Source organism: Maniola jurtina, chromosome 7 (genome assembly GCF_905333055.1).
Source record: "Maniola jurtina chromosome 7, ilManJurt1.1, whole genome shotgun sequence".
NCBI lineage: Eukaryota > Metazoa > Arthropoda > Insecta > Lepidoptera > Nymphalidae > Maniola > Maniola jurtina.
The window spans coordinates 12162290-12183414 of NC_060035.1; the positions used below are offsets into that span (position 1 = coordinate 12162290).

Consider the following 21125-nt stretch of genomic DNA (forward strand, 5'->3'; position numbering starts at 1 on the left):
TACATTGACAACCTATGATAAACGTCAAAGTCAAACGAAATGTAAAAAAAAAACATGGCCGTATGGCACGGTGACAGCGGCTGTTTCGAAATCACGACACAAAACAATTTAGAAAGCTTAATATCGGAAACTTTTACGCCTGAAAACAATAGTGATAAAACATGTTACTCGTTTAGAAAAGAATTTGGAAGTTTAACTGACCATGTTCGCGTGAAAAACGAAGCGATAAGTGCGTCGTCGGAAAGTGAAGTAATTCAGAATAATAGGACTAAGAACGTATTTGGAGATGTACCGTAAGTAATTTCGTTGTGAACTCACTTAAGATTTAGTGTAAAATATCAATTTTATTTGCTAGTTATCGCGATTTATAATCAACAATACAAGCAATCAGCTGTTTGTCAATATGATCGTCTGTCCCTTTCGCTCATATGAAAATTCATATTTGTAATCCTTTCGCCGTGTTTCACTTTTGGGCATTCTATTTTGGTACATTACCATCACGATGTGGTTTGAATATCCCAAATTTGTGTTCTCTAATGACTTGTGTACATTCTTAAATAATGATTGGAAGGTAACTGATACCTTGAAGCCTTTAAAACTGTATATTTGGTAGCTACAAAATATTAATTGGCTTAGGAAGTAATGTGCTGAACTTTTGCAGCTTATGCCTGTAATTGCTTGCTTGTTTTGTTTACTGTCTGAAATCTGATTCTTTTTTTATGATAGGTAGGTATGTGGTAAACAGGTGTATACAGGTGTTTTTCCAAAGCATTTAACTAATACTACTCATAGATTTTGTTAGATGTTTATAGATGTTGTTATGTTTGTATCAAAAGTGTACAGTGGTGATATTTTTTTGCATTTTAATACTAAACCTCCATGTGTACCCAATGATTAATTTTTACTGTAGTTCTATCTTCCACAGCTTCGATTTGTATTTCATAGTAGGTACCTAATAATGGTTATGACAATGATCATCTACAATAATTATTAAAATTGCAAGTTACTCAACTACAATGATCACAGAATGATCCTTTAAATTTACAAAATTAGTGCAGCTGTTATACACATTAGGGTATATTTATTTAAATAATAAAGGAAAAGGTGACTAACTGATCTATCAACGCACAGGTCAAACTACTGCACATTTTAGGCTGAAATTTGGCATGCAGATAACTATTATGGATACAAAGGTTTTTTGAAAATTCTACCATTAAATTGGAGTTTGAAATTTGTGTGTGAAGTGGATAAAGTCGTGGGCATAAGCTAGAAGCTACATAAAAGAACAGTTTCACTAAATATACCCAACTCATTTAATAGTCAGAGGTCCTGGGGTGTCTAATTTTGGTAGGGTGTAATTTTTGCACCTTAACAGGCTCAGTTAGATATTCTGCATTTTGTATGCTGTATATCCAGCCGAGTCGGTAACAAATAACTTAAATTCTTACAGATTTACATGTATTAGCGGTAACATAATATTTTATTTTTGCTTGTTACTTATTCTAGGAGCAGTAGTGAGAAATTACAAGATGTGCCAAAGCAAGAAGTTGAATCAAAACCAGTCAATGATAGCAATAAAAGGAAGGTGGAATACAATAATTCGAGGTATAACTGTGAATTTGAAGGTTGCCAGAGAACCTATAGCACTTCTGGCAACCTACGCACCCATATGAAAACACATAAAGGTAAATTGTAACATTTCTATTTAAGCACTTCTTTACCTAATTCCTTTGATACCTTTAAGGCAAGTGTGAATAGGCATCTTCTAGGCAAGCGCGCTCGGCTGCATCAGCACTTGCCAGTAGATCTGATTGCAGCCAAGTATCAGTCCGTATAATAAAAAAAAACTGGTCAAGTGCGTGTCGGACTCGCGCACTGAGGGTTCCGTACTCGCGTATTTTTCCGACATTTTGCAAGATAAATCAAAAACTATGCATAAAAATAAATAAAAATCTGTTTTAGAATGTGCAGGTAAAGCCCTTTTATATGATATCCCACTTGGTATAGTTTTCTTACTTTGAAAATTTAAACACATTTTAATTTTTTTTTAATGGTGTGACCACAAATTCGCGGTTTTCAGATTTATTCCTGTACTTGTGCTATAAGAGCTACCTATCTGTCAAATTTCATGATTCAAGGTCAACGGGAAGTACCCTATAGGTGTTCTTAACAGACATGACGGACAGACGGACAGACAGACATACAGACAAAAAAGTGATCCTATAAGGGTTCTGTTTTTCTTTTTGAGATATGGAACCCTAAAAATGAGCTTGGTGGCTATTATTCATTGTTGAATACTGAGTTAGCGACTCACCCCACTGGGTAGGGAATGTTGTTGATCAAATGAGTGAGTGAGATAGAGCACAAAAAGTAACATGCAACAATCAGAATCAGACTTAGGAACAGGTGATTCCGTAACTTTTGATATGTACATATTTAAAACAGGAGGTCTATTATCTATGAATATAGGTACTAGGTACCTATATTCATAGATAATAGACCTCTATCTAGAGTCTATAGGTAGTAGGTACCTAGTACCTATTATACTATATATAGCTCGATTACCACTCACTGACTCACTGACTCACTCATTGACATAATTGTTCTCCTAGAAAGAGACGGAAAATGATATATAGATGTAGGGGAGTTGTGTTCGGATTCGGGAACCCTCTGGGGAAAAATTATGACATTTCAGAAAAACAAGATGGCGGCTGAGGAGATTTTTGCAGCTCCGTTGTTTTCTAACCGATTTCGTCGAATTTTACAAACTTTGAAGAAAGTAGTAAACGATTAATGGGAAATGTCGAAAATATTGAAAAAACAAGATGGCGGCCGAGCCGGAGCGTTTTCAAAATTTTCATTTTTCGACCCCGAACCGCGGCGCCACAGATCCGAAACTGGGTAATTGATGATAATTATTTTTTCTTGTTTCGCCCACGATTATCCTGTATTTTGACAAAACGGGAGTGGTTTTCAAAAATTCAAGATGGCGGCTGTCGTGGCGGCCGTTATGTTAGAGGTACGAAAAAACGCAATTTTAAAAGTTGAATATCTCAAAGTTGGCAACATTGGAGCGATTCGGCTTCTATGAAGCGATTGTACGTATAGGCTCGAGGTATAGATTGGAGGAAAAAAATTACCCCATTTTTTGGGGAAATTTCAAGATTTTCGGGAAATTGTAAAAAATCGAAATACGGGCTTTTTGAAAAATCTGAGTATGAGCGATTATGTGTTTTGCTCGTACAAATGACATTTGGGTATTTTTGTCGCCGAAGACTGGCAACACTGGAATTTATCAAAGAAAAATTGATTTTCGACGTGGTCTTTTTTCAGGGGCGATCGTTTCGCGTGGGTGCGAGCGAGAGGAGAGATTGAAACGTCATCGGGAGCGGTATATCCTGTAGTTATTGGAAAAGTTGTACAACGATGTAATTTATTTTTGCAAAACGAGTTGGCGGCCATTTTGTAATTTTTTGAATTTTTCGAAATTTTGATCACGTTTTTGAGGCAGTTGGCAACATTTTGGAAAGTCAATATGTATGAATCGATTGTGTATCTCGGCTGGCAGTATGAAGATATGCAACCGGTGTTGCCACTTTTGGGGAGATTTTCGAGATTTTCAACTAAGAAACTCCTGTAAAATTTTGTATGAAAAATTTTTTTTTCACTGATGGTGTCGTATAGAAAACAAAAAGTTAGTAAGCCAAAATTATGGAGAGAGCTGATGATTGAGGATATCTGAGACGGGTGAAGGGCCCGCTTAAGGTATTGCAGATAGGTGGGGGGTGCTCGAGCAAATGTCATTCATGACGTCATCCAATTGCCAAAAAGCTGAAAAAAATTTCGAAATGGCGAAAAAAAGATGGCCGCCATACAAATTTCGCTGGTGTCAAGCTCGGAGGGTATAAAAGATGGAAGTGAGGTTTCTTGGCAAGAGATGATCAGGATCCGAAGGTCTACTCGATGAATAGAAAAAAAATTCAAAATGGCGGAATTTATTTTTCCATACATTTTGTATGGCGATTATGAATGTCTCATTCTCCTAGAAAGAGACGGAAAACGATACATTGATGTATAGAAGATATGTTCGGATGCGCGATATGAGTAGGGGAAAATTATGACATTTCAGAAAAACAAGATGGCGGCCTATATGATTTTTGCAACTCTATTGTTTTTCGACCGATTTCGTTGAAACTCGCAATCTTGGAAGAAAGTAATAAACGATTAATGGAAATAGTGGAAAAATTTGGAAAAACAAGATGGCCGCCACACAAACTTTGTCGGTGTCTATCTCGGAGGGTATAAAAGATGGAAGAGTGGTTTCTCGGCAAAAGATGATCAGGATCCGAAGGTCTACTCGGTGGAACAAATTCTGCATGCTCGCGGACCACTTTAGTGGTCCGCGCACCCACGCACCCCTACTTTATTAACCTCAACTACCCCGTTTTTACAAAAAATGATATGGATGTCGTTTTCAGAGTTTTCCGGCGTGCTGATTTCGATAACGACAATTATTTTGAAATCCAAGATGGCGGACATGCACTTTTTAAGAAAAAAAATTATATGGGTGTCGTTTTGTGGGTTTTTGTGGAGAATTGTGTATCTCAATAAATAAATTTGGTTAAATATTATAAAGTTAACATAACCACGTCACGCGAGCTGCTTTAGCAGCTCGCGCACCGAGCGAAACACTAGTTATACTATATATAGCTCGATTACCACTCACTGACTCACTGACTCACTCATTGACATAATTGTTCTCCTAGAAAGAGACGGAAAATGATATAATGATGTGGGGGAATTGTGTTCGGATTCGGGAACCCTCTGGGGAAAAATTATGACATTTCAGAAAAACAAGATGGCGGCCGAGGTGATTTTTGCAGCTCCGTTGTTTTCCAACCGATTTCGTTGAATTTTGCAATCTTTGAAGAAAGTAGTAAACGATTAATGGGAAATGTCAAGAAAATTGAAAAAACAAGATGGCGGCCGAACCGTAGCGTTTTAAAATTTTTGATTTTTCGACCCCGAACCGCGGCGCCACAGATCCGAGACGGGGTAATCGAGGATAATTATTTTTTCGTGTCTCGCCCACGATTATCCTGTATTTTGACAGAACGGGAGTGGTTTTTAAAAATTCAAGATGGCGGCTGTCGTGGCGGCCATTATGTTAGAGGTACGAAAAAACGCAATTTTAAAAGTTAAATATCCCAAAGTTGGCAACATCGGAGCGATTCGGCTTCTATGAAGCGATTGTACGTATAGACTCGAGGTATAGATTGGAGGAAAAAAATTACCCCATTTTTTGGGGAAATTTCAAGATTTTCGGGAAATTGAAAAAAATCGAAATACGGACTTTTCGCAAAATCCGAGTATGAGTGATTATGTGTTTTGATCATACAAATGACATTTGGGTATTTTTGTCGCCGAAGACTGGCAACACTGGAATTTATCAAAGAAAAAATGATTTCCGACGTGGTGTTTTTTCAGGGGCGATCGTTTCACGTGGGTGCGAGCGAGAGGAGAGATTGCAACGTCATCGGGAGCGGTATATCCTGTAGTTATTGTAAAAGTTGTACAACGATGTAATTTATTTCTGCGAAACGAGTTGGCGGCCATTTTGTAATTTTTTGAATTTTTCGAAATTTTGATCACGTTTTTGAGGCAGTTGGCAACATTTTGGAGAGTCAATATGTATGAATCGATTGTGTGACTCAGCCGGCAATATCGAAATATAGAAACAGTGTTGCCACTTTTGGGGAGATTTTCGAGATTTTCAACTAAGAAACTCCTGTAAAATTTTGTATGAAAATTTTTTTTTCCACTGATGGTGTTATATAGAAAACGAAAACTTAGTAAGCCAAAATTATGGAGAGAGCTGATGATTGAGGGTTTCGGAGACGGGTGGAGGGCCCGCTTGAGGTATTGAAGATAGGTGGGGGGTGCTCGAGCAAATGTTATTCATGACGTCATCCAATTGCCAAAAAGCTGAAAAAAAATTCAAAATGGCGAAGAAAAGATGGCCGCCATACAAATTTCGCGGGTGTCCAGCTCGGAGGGTATAAAAGATGGAGGTGCGGTTTCTTGGCAAAAGAGGATCAGGATCCAAAGGTCTACTCGATGAATGGAAAAAAAATCCAAAATGGCGGAACTTTTTTTTCCATACATTTTGTATGGCGAATATTGAATGCCTCATTCTCTTAGAAAGAGACAGAAAACGATACATTGATGTATGGGAGATGTGTTTGGATGGGGGAGGCGAGTAGGGGAATATTATGACATTTCAGAAAAACAAGATGGCCGCCTATATGATTTTTGCAACTCTTTTGTTTTCCAACCAATTTCGTTGAAACTCGCAATCTTTGAAGAATGTAGTAAACGATTAATAGAAAAAGTGGAAAATTTTGAAAAAACAAGATGGCCGCCGTACAAATTTCGTCGCTGTCTATCTCGGAGGCTATAATAGATGGAAGAGTGGTTTCTTGGCAAAAGATGATCAGGGTCCGAAGGTCTAATCGGTGGAACAAACTCTGCATGCTCGCGGACCACTTTAGTGGTCCGCGCACCCACACACCCTACTGATTTATTATCCTAATCTACAAAAAATAATATGGATGTCGTTTTCAGGGTTTTCCAGGGTGCTGATTTTAATAATGACATTTATTTTGAAATCCAAGATGGCGGACATGCACTTTTAAAGAAAAAAATTGATATGGGTGTCGTTTTGTGGGTTTTTGTGGTGAATTGTGTATCTTAATAAATAAATTTGGTTAAATATAATAAAGTAACATTACCACGTCACGCGAGCTGCTTTAGCAGCTCGCGCACCGAGCAAAACACTAGTTATACTATATATAGCTCAATTACCACTGACTCACTCATTGACATAATTGTTCTCCTAGAAAGAGAAGGAAAATGATATAATGATGTAGGGGAAATGTGTTCGGGTGGGGAAGTCGACTGGGGAAAAATTATGACATTTCGGAAAAACAAGATGGCGGCCGACGTGATTTTTGCAGCTCCGTTGTTTTCCAACCGATTTCGTCGAATTTTGCAAACTTTGAAGAAAGTAGTAAACGATTACTGGGAAATGTCGAAAAAATTGAAAAAACAAGATGGCGGCCGAACCGTAGCGTTTTCAAAATTTTGATTTTTCGACCCCGAACCGCGGCGCCACAGATCCAAGGCGGGGTAGTCGAGGATAATTATTTTTTCCTATTTCGCCCACGATTATCCTGTATTTTGACAGAAAGGGAGTGGTTTTTAAAAATTCAAGATGGCGGCTGTCATGGCGGCTGTTTTGTTCGAGGTACGAAAAAACGCAATTTTAAAAGTTAAATATCCCAAAGTTGGCAACATCGGAGCGATTTAGCTTCTATCAAGCGATTGTACGTATAGGCTCGAAGTATAGATTGGAGGAAAAAAAATACCCCACTTTTAGGGAAATTTCAAGATTTTCGGGAAATTGTAAAAAATCGAAATACGCACTTTTAGCAAAATCCGAGTATGAGCGATTATGTGTTTTGCTCGTGCAAATGACATTTAGGTACTTTTGTCACCAGAGACTGGCAACACTGGAATTTATCAAAGTAAAAGTGATTTTCGACACGGTCTTTTTCACGGTATCCCCTTTCGCGTGGGTGCGAGCGAGAGGCAAGATTGAAACGTCATCGGAAGCGGTATATCCTGTAGTTAATAGGAAAATTATGAAACCGTGTAAAATCTTTCTGTGAAACGAGTTGGCGGCCATTTTGTATTTTTTTTTATTTTTCGAAATTTTGACCACGTTTTTGAGGCAGTTGGCAACATTTTGGAAAGTCGACATGTGTCAATCGATTGTGTGACTCAACCAGCAGTATCGAAATATGTACACAGTGTTGCCACATTTGGGGAGATTTTCGAGATTCTCCCCAAAAACTCCTCCTGTAAAATTTTGTATGAAATTTTTTTTTTCCACTGAGGGTTTCGTATAGAAAACAAAAAAAAAATCGAGGAAAAATTTGGAAATAGCTGATGATCGAGGATGTCGGAGACGGGTGAAGGGTCCGCTCAAGGTATTGAAGATAGGTGGGGGGTGCTCGACCAAATGTCATTCACGACGTCATCCAATTGCCAAAAAGCTGAAAAAAAATTCAAAATGGCGAAAAAAAGATGGCCGCCATACAAATTTCGCCGGTGTCCAGCTCGAAGGGTATAAAAGATGGAAGTGTGGTTTCTTGGCAAGAGATAATCAGGGTCCGAAGGTCTACTCGATGAATAGAAAAAAAATTCAAAATGGCGGATTTTTTTTTTCCATACATTTTGTATGGCGAATATTGAATGCCTCATTCTCTTAGAAAGAGACAGAAAACGATACATTGATGTATGGGAGATGTGTTTGGATGGGGGAGGCGAGTAGGGGAATATTATGACATTTCAGAAAAACAAGATGGCCGCCTATATGATTTTTGCAACTCTTTTGTTTTCCAACCGATTTCGTTGAAACTCGCAATCTTTAAAGAATGTAGTAAACGATTAATAGAAAAAGTGGAAAATTTTGGAAAAACAAGATGGCCGCCGTACAAATTTCGTCGGTGTCTATCTCGGAGGCTATAAAAGATGGAAGAGTGTTTTCTTGGCAAGAGATGATCAGGGTCCGAAGGTCTACACGGTGGAACAAACTCTGCATGCTCGCGGACCACTTTAGTGGTCCGCGCACCCACGCACCCTACTTTATTAACCTCAACTACCCCGTTTTTTACAAAAAATGAAATGGATGTCGTTGTTGGTTTTCCAGGGTGCTGATTTTGATGATGACATTCATTTTCAAATTCAAGATGGCGGACTTACATTTTCTACAAAAAAATAGAAATGGGTGTCGTTTCATGGGGTTTTCGGGGTGAATTATGTATCTTAATAAATAAATTTGGTTAAATATAATAAAATAAAACCTAACCACGTCACGCGAGCTGCTTTAGCAGCTCGCGCACCGAGCAAAACACTAGTATTCATATATAGATAATAATACAACAAAACTATTATGTGATATGTGAAAATGTTACGTAACTAACAAGTTAGAAAATGTTATCCTGTTAAATAATAACTTTATTAAACTGCTTTGTGGGAGGTACTAAACTTAATTTAAATTTTTATTACATTGTTTCAGGGGAATACAGGTTCATATGCCCCATGGAATCATGTGGCAAAGCATTTCTCACATCTTACAGTCTGAAAATCCATGTGCGGGCGCACACAAAAACCAAACCTTTTGCCTGTGATATTGACTTATGTGATAAAGCTTTCAACACATTGTACAGGTTTGTGTAACTTTCACATTGATATATCTTTGAAAGTAAGAAAAAAAGCACTTTAAAACATCTATTAAAGGTATGTTCATGAAATAGCATATTAAATATAGGTATACTTAATATAAGATTAGGTTAATGATAGAAAAGCATGGATTTGATTCGATTAGCAATGCATTGGACTGAGACTACTTATGTAACTACATGCCATAAATTGATGTTTTAAGGGTTCCGTACCTCAAAGGGAAAACCGGAACCCTTATAGGATCACTTTGTTGTCTGTCTGTCGGTCCGTCCGTCCATCCATTGTGTCTGTCAACAAACCTTTATGGTACTTCCCGTTGACCTAGAATCATGAAATTTGTCATGTAGGTAGATCTTATAGCACAAGTACAGGAATAAATCTGAAAACCGCGAGTTTGTGGTCACATCATTTAAAAAAACGGCCAAGTACGAGTCAGACTCGCGCACTGAGGGTTCCGTACTCAGGTATTTCTTCCAACATTTTGCACCATAAATCAAAAACTATTGTACATAAAAACAAATAAAAATCTGTTTTAGGATGTACAGGTAGAGCTCTTTCATAAGATACCCCACTTGGTATAGTTTTCTTATTTTTCACATAATTTTATTTTCACATAAATCTGTCTCTTTAAGCAAAGTCAAAGGGCGCTCTGTAAATCGTACCCTAAATCGCGCTCAAGCTTCTCTACGACGCGACGGCTATGAAGTACTCGAATGGTAAATATCTCATAGGAGAGAGATACGAGATTTAAGAGTAACGCGATAGAAAGAGAGACGTTTATTTTTTAGGCTGCAGCGATATGCGAGCTGAATTGCACCTTATTGCGCCGTCTACCAACATTTTGCACGATAAATCAAAAACTATTATATAATAATATATAATAGATAATAAACTATTAGGTAAAAATAAATAAAAATCTGTTTTAGAATGTAAAGCCCTTTCATATGATACCCCACTTGGTATAGTTATTTTACTTTAAAAATTGAAACACATTTTAATTTTTTTTTTTAATGATGTAACCACAAATTCGCGGATTTCAGATTTATTCCTGTATCTGTGATAAGACCTGCCTACCTGCCAAATTTCACGATTCCAGGACAACGGGAAGTACCCTATAGGATTCTTGACAGACAGACAGACAACAAAGTTATCCTATAAGGGTTCCGTTTTTCCTTTTGAGGTACGGAACCCTAAAAATACTTATTTTCCTTTGGACTGTTTACTAATAACGAGCAACAACCTCCCACCCACGCATCTTGAGTCATAAAGATAAAATACTCCAAGGCCTGCACTTGACCTTTTTTTTCATTCATACACATTTTATTATGCAATACGTAAAGGCTGAATTGTTTCTAAAACCCGAATATCTAAACAGCAACGTGCTAAGTAACTATCTGATTTATATATGCCTGGAGATATGCCAAAACATGTTTTCGCCAGTAGATGTAGAGTATGCCACTCTTTCATTTGTCATTCGATATTGAACTCTACGTTAGTGGAGTATGTACGATATTTTAGTAAATAGTTTTCTATAAATTTGGTTGGAAATTTTTTCCAACAGCCGAAGACTTATTACGTACAATATAAATTACTAGTTGGAAGATGTTTATGTATTTATCTATTGAATCTATTTTTGTTCAGTATCCGATTGTGGATAAGTAGCTAGGTATTGATCGCACATAACTGAAGAACTGAAAATCAATATATCAGAAGTGTTACTAAACAGTTTTGTTCACCAGCCCCTCAATCACTCTAATATTATAAAGGCGAAAGTTTGTGGTATGTGTGTGTGTGTGTGTGTGCAGTGTGTGTATGTTTGTTACTCCTTTACGTAAACTACTAGACGGATTTAGCTGAAATTTGGAATGGAGATAGATAATATCCTGGATTAGTACATAGGCTACTTTTTATCCCGGAAAATTAAAGAGTTCCCACGGGATTTCGAAAAAACGATATCCACGCGGGCGAAGTCGTGGGCATCGGCTAGTTCATAATAATTTATGTCAGTTTTGTATGGGTATCGTAGATAGGTATTAAACCTTTTTCTGTGTCTTTATATTAATCGTCATCTATTGCGAGAGATGGCGAATATGACAGTTATTAATATCCTGTCACAAAAGATTTGGCATGGCTCGAACGTCTGTTGTGACTTGTTCATTTGGACAAAGCTGCAATCTCTTGAACATTGCCAATTTCTTAATGGCTGTTTGTGGAACTGACAGCTTTTTGTTGAGCGTCCAACTTGTGAAAGATTTGCAAATTGCAATATTATATTATCTGTATCATTTACCAACCACATTATCATATGAAAGAACTCCCACAAATATGTGATTTCTGTAAAGGGTACCCTTGTGTACCCTGAGCAATGAGGATTCTCACGACAGTAATATGGGGGGTTTTTTTTTTTTAAACTCTTGTTACTATAGATCCTTTCGTCGAATAGTTCCTATGGCGTTATGTTGGCTCCCCTGTCTGTTGGGTGGTCATTGGCACCATATTGGCATGAGAAGACGCAGATTTTGTTTATTTTCATTTGATTTTCATTTAATTCATTCAGGAAAATCAAATGTAAATAAACAAAATCTGCGTCTTCTTGTTGTTGTTGTTGTTTATTTTAGTGGCTTTTTGTTGTGCCACACAGCACAATTCACTTCGCCAAAGACGCGTTGTTTGGAGAAAACACTCTTATGCAAATATGGTGCCAATGACTTGGACAGACAGGGGAGCCAACATAACGCCATAGGTACTATTCGTTGAAACGCACTATAATAGGTACAAGACTACCTCTGACGTGGTGTCAGAGACGTTTGTAAGTTGTGTTTTTTTTTTTCACATAGTAATATTTATCTAGGTATAGTCTAATGTGCGATTTTTTGAAATGAACAGAACAGTGCAATATTCACCTATCTTAACCTTGGTATTCTATAATACTAGACAACATTGGGTCTTCATTACCTTGTTCTGTTATATGGCTATATAGTATGGGTTATTCAAAGTTGTATTTGTTCCAGGTTAAGGGCGCATCAAAGACTACACAGCGGTGATACGTTTAATTGCAAAGCGCCTGGGTGCTCGAAATTCTTTACAACTTTAAGCGACCTGAAAAAACACATTCGCACACATACACAGGAGCGCCCTTATAAGTAAGTAACAAACAATAGCTCATGAGTCATGACGTGTCGTGATGCGACAGAAGGCCATTCAAATTGTAGGTAACTGCCCTATCTTGGTATAAGTTCGAGCATATCTAACAATAGAAAGGTCTTTTTCCAGTCTGGTTCTACCTATCGTTGTATTTTAAGAGTAAAATTTGTATGTAAATGGTATTCCATAGAGAAAACTCTGTCCAAAGGTCGCGTGGCGACATCTAGTAACTACTTTGTAAGTTAAAATGCTTTGTTCCAGCATGCAACAAAGCAACTGGGTATATAGGATACCCGATACACAATCAGGAAATAGTATCAACGTGAACAGGCGCAAAGCGTCTTTAGTTCGCGTGTCCGTGAGGTGTACGTTGATATGCACCGACATTACTACTAAATGAACCGCTTTCGAGTTTTGACGTATCTAGATAAACTTTTCTCATATACTCTTATTGGTGTAATTTCCAGATGTATAACAGACGGCTGCGGTAAATCATTCACCGCTTCGCATCACCTCAAAGCGCACGCGCGCACGCACTCCGGCTCACGACCGCACGCGTGCGCCGCGAGCGGTTGCGGAAAGCTGTTCTCCACTGCGACCAGCTTACGGGCGCACGTTAGGAAACATCAGGTGAGCGAGTCGAGTATTGTGCTCATTCACCATGTTACGTCACGTCAAAGCGCACGCACGCACTCTGGCTCACCAAACGCGTGCTCCGTTAGCGGCTACGGAAAGCTATTCTCCACTGGAACTAGCCAGTGGAACGCCAGGAAACACCAGGTAGTGATTTGAGTATTGATGGCTGTAGAACCGTTCTAGTGTCTGTTGTGTATCACCGGAAATCGCACGTGCTCACTCACTCTGGTTCATGGTCGCACGGGATCACCGGGCGCGGTTGCGGAAAGTTCTTCACTGCTGGTTACGGGCGTACTCGTACGTCAGGAAACACCAGGTGAGTGTACTGAGTGTTATGTTCATACGCCGTACAATTAAAAAAAACTGTGTATTGCTCCATAGAAAATTTCGTTAGTGCGATTGAGGTGTATGGCGAGAGATTTTGTGGCGACACATCTAGTTTGGGCGTTGTGAGTTGCTGTATGCGTGTGCTGCATACGAGTTCTGAGTAGAGACAACGCTATACAGCTGGCATAAATCTGTCTTGTTTTAACAGAGTCTTAAGTCTGATCAAAGTCAAAGTGCGCTCTATAGATTTCAGCCTTAGTGTCTGTAGGTGTACACCACCAAAGAGTATTCACTCACTCTGGCTCGCGGCCACATGGGTTCGCCATGAGCGGTTGCGGAAAACTTGCCCACTACGACCAGATTGCGGACACAGAAAACACCAGATTAGTTTTTGTGTTCCTTTTGTAATGAATTCCCATTTTGATTGAAATTCCTCAGGCCATTTCATGATTAGCCGTTGTGATGTGCTCAGCTTATGGAATACGGTTAACCTATTGATCATAAGGTCTGTTTTTTGGAAAAATCCGTAGAACCAGAGTAACCGACATAGCTCAGCGAATTAGCCATCTGAAGTGGCAATGGGCAGGCCACGTCTGCCACAGAAGCGATGGCCGCTGGGACAGACGTGTTTTGGAGTGGAGACGACCTCCGACCCGCTAGACTGACGACCTTAAGAAGGTAGCGGGAAGTGGGTGGATGAGGAAGGCGGAAGATCGTGTGTGGCGGCGCGCTCTTGGGAAAGCCTTACTCTTGATTGATGCTCTTATTTTGTCGATTGTATGTAACGCGCTTACATGCATATTTCATTATAAATGACCGTGCCTGCTTATAATCAGTATTTTAGTCGCAATATGGATTTATTCGCAGCTGCAAAAAGCATCATTATGGAAAAAATTTCGCACGGAGATGATCGCTATAGCGAACATTTACGAACGTCCATAAAAGAACTTATAAACAACCTGAAAACTCCTGACATACAGCCGCCCATTCTGTCTGTAGTCAGTTTGTGAAGAAGTCATTGTTTATTTAAAAGAATGTTTCTAAAGTTTGTCCTTGCTAGGAGACTCCAAAAATGGTCATCACTTTTCAATCTACACAGTCATATACATTTACACAGTATACTTAAAACTAATGCGGGAATAAATATGCTCCTTGTTTGTGTCTGTTACATGTTACAAAAGACAAAATGGATACTACGTCCTCAATCCCTAAAACATTTCAACATGTACCCACATGTACCTATAAAACTGATACTTTGCAGATCGAAGCCGAGACGCCGACTGTAGAGGTCATTGAGAACGAACCGACGAAACCCGATAATGACGTCATGATATGGGACAGCCTGCTCGAGTCCTTTGGTAGGATCACCACGGAGTCCAACTCCACTGACGGCAGTCTCGAAGATATCACCAGTGTCAACCCCCTCTCTAACAATAACATGGACATAACAGAATTGCTTTTCGATAACGCAACTAACAACACTAAATTCGATGAGACTAACAACATAGCTGTAGATTACGACTTGAGTAGCCTAGAGGTGCTTTCCCCCTTTAACGTCGAGAAAATTGTCAAAAAAGACAACACTGACAACACATGGGTCGTCGATGATGTGAATAACATACAACCGATTCCATTGCCCACTCCTAAAATGGAAATAGAATCCAAAGCCATACAATTAGCTCTGGCCAATGAAATCGAAATACAAGCGCCTTGGATCGATGTTACAGCCTTAGCGTCTTCCATACAAGAAACCCCAGTTAGCATCAAAGAAAATGTCCCAGAGAGCATATTTACTCTCGCAACATTTGTTCCGACACATATGCAAAGTTACATAGACCTGAACACTGATGCCGTGCCGACAGCTAATCTTATGACCCAAAGTTCCTTCCATTTAGATACACCGAATATTTTAGATGTCAGCGATAAAGTTTTCAATGACAGCGAACTAGTAACGAATCATGATACTAAGATCGATACGGATATTGATTTTTTGAAAAGTAACATCGAAATTTTAGACGACAGGTCACTAAATACACCTCCCCCGAATAAAGTGCAGCACAACATTGAAATCAATCCAGCTAATTCCGTTCTATTTAACACAGATTTGGCACTCGAGGACACCTTGTTATTTGATAACGAGCCCCCTTCTGATATGTATGTTGTAAAAACTGAGAACGTTTTCGGTAAGAAAGCTAAAAATCCTTTAGAACAACTGGCGGCAGATGCCGGCATCTGCTCTTGCAACGATTGTAAGTGCGGGCCGAATAGTGGGGAGTGTAGAAACTGCCAGAACCACGAGTTGCCCGAACCTATAGGGTGTGGAGACGACAAATGTTCCTGCGGTGCCGACTGCGAGTGTGACCACGCGGAGATGAAGTGCGCCGTGGGCTGCGGGCGCGCCACGGATACAAACCACAACACCTTCTTGCACTATCACAAAAGACATAACAACTCCAACCTTGAGGAGTTCGGCGTCTACACCCACGAATGTGATGACTCCTTACGTGGAATAATTGAAAATATAAAGTGTCCTTGCAGCGGCACAGATAAATGTCCTAGGGAATGTGGAGAGGACAAGGGCTGTTCGAAACCAGACGCGAGTCGTAGCTCCCACAAAAAGTCATGCTGTGTCACAATATGCTTTAAAAAACTGGATGCGTTCAAACAGTTTTTGAATGATCCCAATGTGTTGAATGCTATCAAAGTGAACAATTTAAATTTGACAACTAGCTTCTAACGCTGCTTACCATTAATTTATTTTGCATTTAATTTTGTACAAAGCGAAGGAAAGTGATGTTTGTCTCTCCAAACCAACGACCTTTACTACACAGTACACACTATTCTCTAGAGAGAAGGTTAGTATTGGACTCTCTCTGTAATGTAATCCTATACAAATGACAAAGACAAAAAGTCAGTGGGCGTTAACCATTTTGACTGACCAACCAAACACAAACAGATCTATGTTTTCGGATTGAATTTTTTGAAAACATGGTTCTGTAGAGTATTACAGAAAACATAGGATCGTTTGAGGTTGGTTGGTTACTCAAAATGGTTTACGCCCACTGACTTTTCATCTTTGTCATTTGTATGGGATTAAGTAAGAGAGAGATTACAGTCTGACAAGGCTCCTTTGGCCCTTGAGTGAATGCGCAGTTGTTGCTTTATGCCGACACAGCGAACTATCAACAAGTGCACTTCTCTAGATGGCGGTTTTAGTTCCGATTTTGGCCACGCGCCAAAAGAGCCTTGTCGGACTGTTTATTATTATACTAACTTCTCTCCATAGGTAGAGTATAAATGGGTCATTCCGAACAAAGATAAATATGTCAAAATAAATAATTAGTCTTATGAAACTGTTGATCATGTTATAACCTAGAGAGTTGCAGCCTGCAATTTTTTTTTCGTTCTGAATGACCTGTCTACTGTGTGTAGTGCATAAAAGTAGTTTCTCAAACCCTTTATTGTCCGAACTTTTATAGTAGACCATTCTCTTTTTTTTTATTCACTTGACTATAATAATTCAATGAGTAGATTGGTATTTTTTTTTGACTACCATTATTATATTTTAATTTTTAACATGAAGTTTAATACTGTTACTTATTTATGCAAGGTGCTATTTATTGTTTTACTTATATTAAGCTTAAATTCTTTTTATTTATGTAATTCTAGAGTATATAATATTTATTTATACACAAATGAATATTTATGATTACCATTACAATAAAGTGCAATAATTATTTTAAAAGAAATTTTGATAATAACAATAATATACTTATTGAACATTGTTTTAAGTAAATATTGATTGTTACATAGGTTTAATAATAATAGTGTAAAAAATATGATCACAACAAAGTACTTTCAGAAGTAACTATATCCAAAGAATTAGTATTTTGTACTAGGTTTAGGTTACAAAATGCCATACATAATATTGAAATTGTTATTCCTTTGAAACTTAGTTGAACATTGGTTAGAACTTACAAGACAGATTAAGTACTTAGTAAAGTGTGATATTATGTAAAAAAGATACTCTTTGTGCCTTAATCATTGCCTTATGTTATAATATACAACAATGAAACAAATGTTACAAAATGTAATAAAAGAAATTTATGTTATGTTAATGTTTGCCAATTGAATTTTAAATGTTTTTTGAAAACATGTTTGTGATTGGTTGATGCCTCAAAATGGTTCACACCCACTGAGATTTTTGGCTCTGTCATTTGTATGGAATCACTTGAGAGAGCGCTATTACTTCTTTCCATGGATAGAGTATACCTACTGGTATTATGATAATATATAAGTAATAAGTAGTAACAAAAGCCATGCCACAACTAAATAAATATAGATATATATATAATATTTATTTACATATTTTGGTGCTATTTTATAATCATAACACAAATAAGAATCAAGTGCCTTCAATATTGTTCATCTTAAGTACTTACCAGTATAGAATTTTTGAGCTTGTACAAATTGTTAAAATGTAATGAGATTATACTTTATTTATACTGTTATAATAATATATACCTAAGCAATAATAAAATGCTGTAATTTCTAGTCCATGTAACAAATAAAAAGCTTTTAGATATTGATTTGTCTTTTATTTATTGAGATCAGTTATCCATAGACACATAAGTAATGTAGTAGACACTAGACAGGCAAGGTGACATAATGTGAACCTTGTCTGTAATACAGTTTATATACCTAAGGCCTGTGATCCACCAAAGCAGAGATGGCATATATGAGCAGATCAATCAGATTGTGATAACTGATAAGTATACAAGTATGCGCAGGACTTCAATTGCTTTTATACATGGCATAATATTGTATATCAAATCTTTGAAAAGAGCAACCGCCGAGTTTCTTGCTGGTTCTTCTCGGTAGGAAAGGCATTCCGAACCAGTGGTAGATGCTTTTGACGATTCAAAAGAACTTGTAAAAGTCTAATTGAATAAAAATATTTTGAATTTTGAATTTGACATATTAGATTATGATCTGCATTTCAAACCTGCTGTCATGGTAGTCACAGACATAACCTAATAGAGACTAGTTGTCCTAAATTAAATCAATTTTAATTTGATAATTTTGTCACATCACCTATCTATAATCCAATTGGTCTGCAAACACATTACCTATCTGCTTTGATGAATATCAGTCATTATTTACTTGACCCTTGGCAGAGTGAACTTGAGTGAGGGAACTCTCCATTTGATCCTGAATCAATGATATGCCAACTATTAGGCTATGGTGACATGAAATCAAAGAAAAATAGGGCTACCTTAAGGCGGCCAGTGACGTTGAAGTCTCGATGTTTTGTTAGGAGTTCCCTAACTGTTGTGAACTGTGTTTTTGGCATACTTCAGAGTTAAAAATATTGTGATCTGAAGTTGTGTTTTTCTACCTATTTACACTGAAATCTCCGAGATTTCTGAACCGATTTGCGTAATTTTTTTTTTAATCGATAGAAGATCTTTGCGACATTGTTTCATAAAAAAATTGGATTCCAACTCCTCAATCCTGTTGCTGCAGGGGACCTGACCACCAAGACTGATGGGATGGAATCTAAATCCACGCGAACGAAGTCGCGGGCATCAGCTAGTTAGTAAATAATTATTACATTGATTACGATAAGCAATAGTATCGTAATGACTTGTATTTGTACTATAATAATTTAATAATTTATCATGTACCTACCTATCCAAGTTGTGATATGCAGTCACTGAGTGCATTTTTGCATTCCACATAATGTTTGCTTGTATATGGCAAAAATGCGTAAGCTTAGAACAGACAAGTAACACATGATGATTATACATACTTATTAAAAAAACCGGCCAAGTGCGAGTCAGACTCGCAGACTGAGGGTTCCGTACTCGGGTATTCTTTCAAACATTTTGCACGATAAATCAAAAACTTTTATACAGAAAAATAAATAAAAATCTGTTTTAGAATGTACATGTAAAGCCCTTTCATATTATGATACCCCACTTGGTAAAGTTATCTTCCTTTGAAAATTGAAACACATTTAATTTTTTTTTTTATGAAGTAACTACAAATTCGCGGTTTTCAGATTTATTCCTGTACCTGCCTTTCATGATTCTAGGTCAACGGGAAGTACTTTATAGGTTTCTTGACAGACACGACGGACGGATGGACGGACAGACAGACAGACAGACAGACAGACAGACAGACAACAAAGTGATCCTATAAGGGTTCCGTTTTTCCTTTTGAGGTACGGAACCCTAAAAAGTCATGAAAGAGGTAGGTACTTGTATAGGTACCTATTTGGTTATATTTTTTCTATTAGCTTTGCTATTAGTTGTTTAGCATTCACTTTTCCTTCAAGGGTAAGTAGGTATATAATATATCAGTTGGTTTTTTAAGTCCCGGATCTAACTATATATAATATTACTATGATGCATAAAATGAAGAAAAATTGCTCTCCGATACAAAGTTATAAATATGCGAATATTTTTCTATTTTGCATTAAATATATTATAAGCACTACATTATAACAAGGGTCCATAGATATGTATGCGAGGGTCTGACATTAGGGGTGCCAGCCAGGTAACCTCCCAGTGTGCCTGAGTGCTGCTGGTCCCTTTTGGATACGTCCGAGGGGAGGAGCAGTATTTGGGCCGGTGCGCCCCGGTAACATGGCTAACAATTTTCTGTTTGGGGATATTGTTAGCTATGGCTAATGACCTGGCAGGGGGGGAGGTCTCTCCACGTGTCCTTCTGACTAGCAGAGGGCACAGTGGACGAGACGTGAGGGTGGATTTGAGGGAGACATCCTCGTGGAGGGAGAGGCGAGTTCAGTGTGCACTTACCCTGCCTCTGAGAAGGCTGTGTGGGAGGGAACTAGTCCTGCGCGGCCCTCGCCACAAATCGTAATCCCGTAGGAGCGTCATGGTCATGTCTCACGACCTCATACTGGGACCGAGGGTCTTGGCTTGACCGCCCGGACTGCGAGGAATAAACCTCTATAAAAAATGATCCAAATCTCAAGTTTGGTGCGCGGCGAGGGGATGAATGGCTGATGGATTATGCTTCTATCCTCAGAGGGGGATCAGTTTTTAGCGCACCCCCAGCCAGAGTTTTCGTGGACCCTCTGGTTGGGTTACAAATTTACACCTTCTTGGGCAATGACGGCTCTGCCCCTGTTAAGTTGTAATTCCGTCGTACTCGTGGGATTTATTATGGATAAAAACACAAACAAACCTAAGATGAACGAAGTGGAGACGAAGGAGGTGGACATATCTGGGTCTGACTCAGACTCGGCGGCGAGCTTTATGAGCGTAGGTGCGGAAAGCACAATGAGCACTGCAAGAAAAAGGCCGCTTAGCGGAGAAGAGGTGGCGGTGGCACCCAAAGAAGGCCCTGCCAAACGCGGTCGAGGCAGGCCACCTACAAGTGGCAAATATGTAGGTCTGGCACAGGCTAAGAGGAGTTTAGAGGCTGCTAAGCGTGCCGCAGAGCAGGCAGAAATAGAAGCCACCGAAAACAAGGAGGTTGCCGAACTGACGGCAGAAATCTTTTGTGGGCGGGCACGTCAACTGTCGGAAACCTCTTCTGCGGCTTCGGACGGCATGGAAGTCGAGGGCTTGACGGGAATGGAACTGAATAGCAGGGTCCATTCGGCCGTCAATACTATCAAAACAGTGGCAAAAGCCTCCAAGGGCCTTAAAGGCACGAACCAGAAAGCCCTTCAAAATGCG

At 38.6% G+C, this 21125-nt stretch overlaps 1 protein-coding gene across 3 annotated transcripts; it reads left to right on the plus strand.

The window, feature by feature from the left end:
• The first annotated feature begins 52 nt into the window (after positions 1 to 52).
• On the plus strand, positions 53 to 18002 carry LOC123866643. Of its 3 annotated transcripts, none has more exons than XM_045908318.1 (6): positions 53 to 293; positions 1507 to 1685; positions 9143 to 9293; positions 12318 to 12449; positions 12918 to 13080; positions 14675 to 18002. In XM_045908318.1, the coding sequence occupies exons 1-6, from the start codon at positions 55 to 57 to the stop codon at positions 16148 to 16150; spliced, it is 2340 nt and encodes a 779-aa protein (XP_045764274.1). In that variant the 5' UTR covers positions 53 to 54; the 3' UTR covers positions 16151 to 18002. The 3 variants fall into 3 exon arrangements, with proteins under 3 accessions (XP_045764274.1, XP_045764275.1, XP_045764276.1); XM_045908319.1 differs by lacking the exon at positions 53 to 293 and adding an exon at positions 461 to 571; XM_045908320.1 differs by lacking the exon at positions 53 to 293 and adding an exon at positions 578 to 726.
• The last annotated feature ends 3123 nt before the right edge of the window (positions 18003 to 21125 follow it).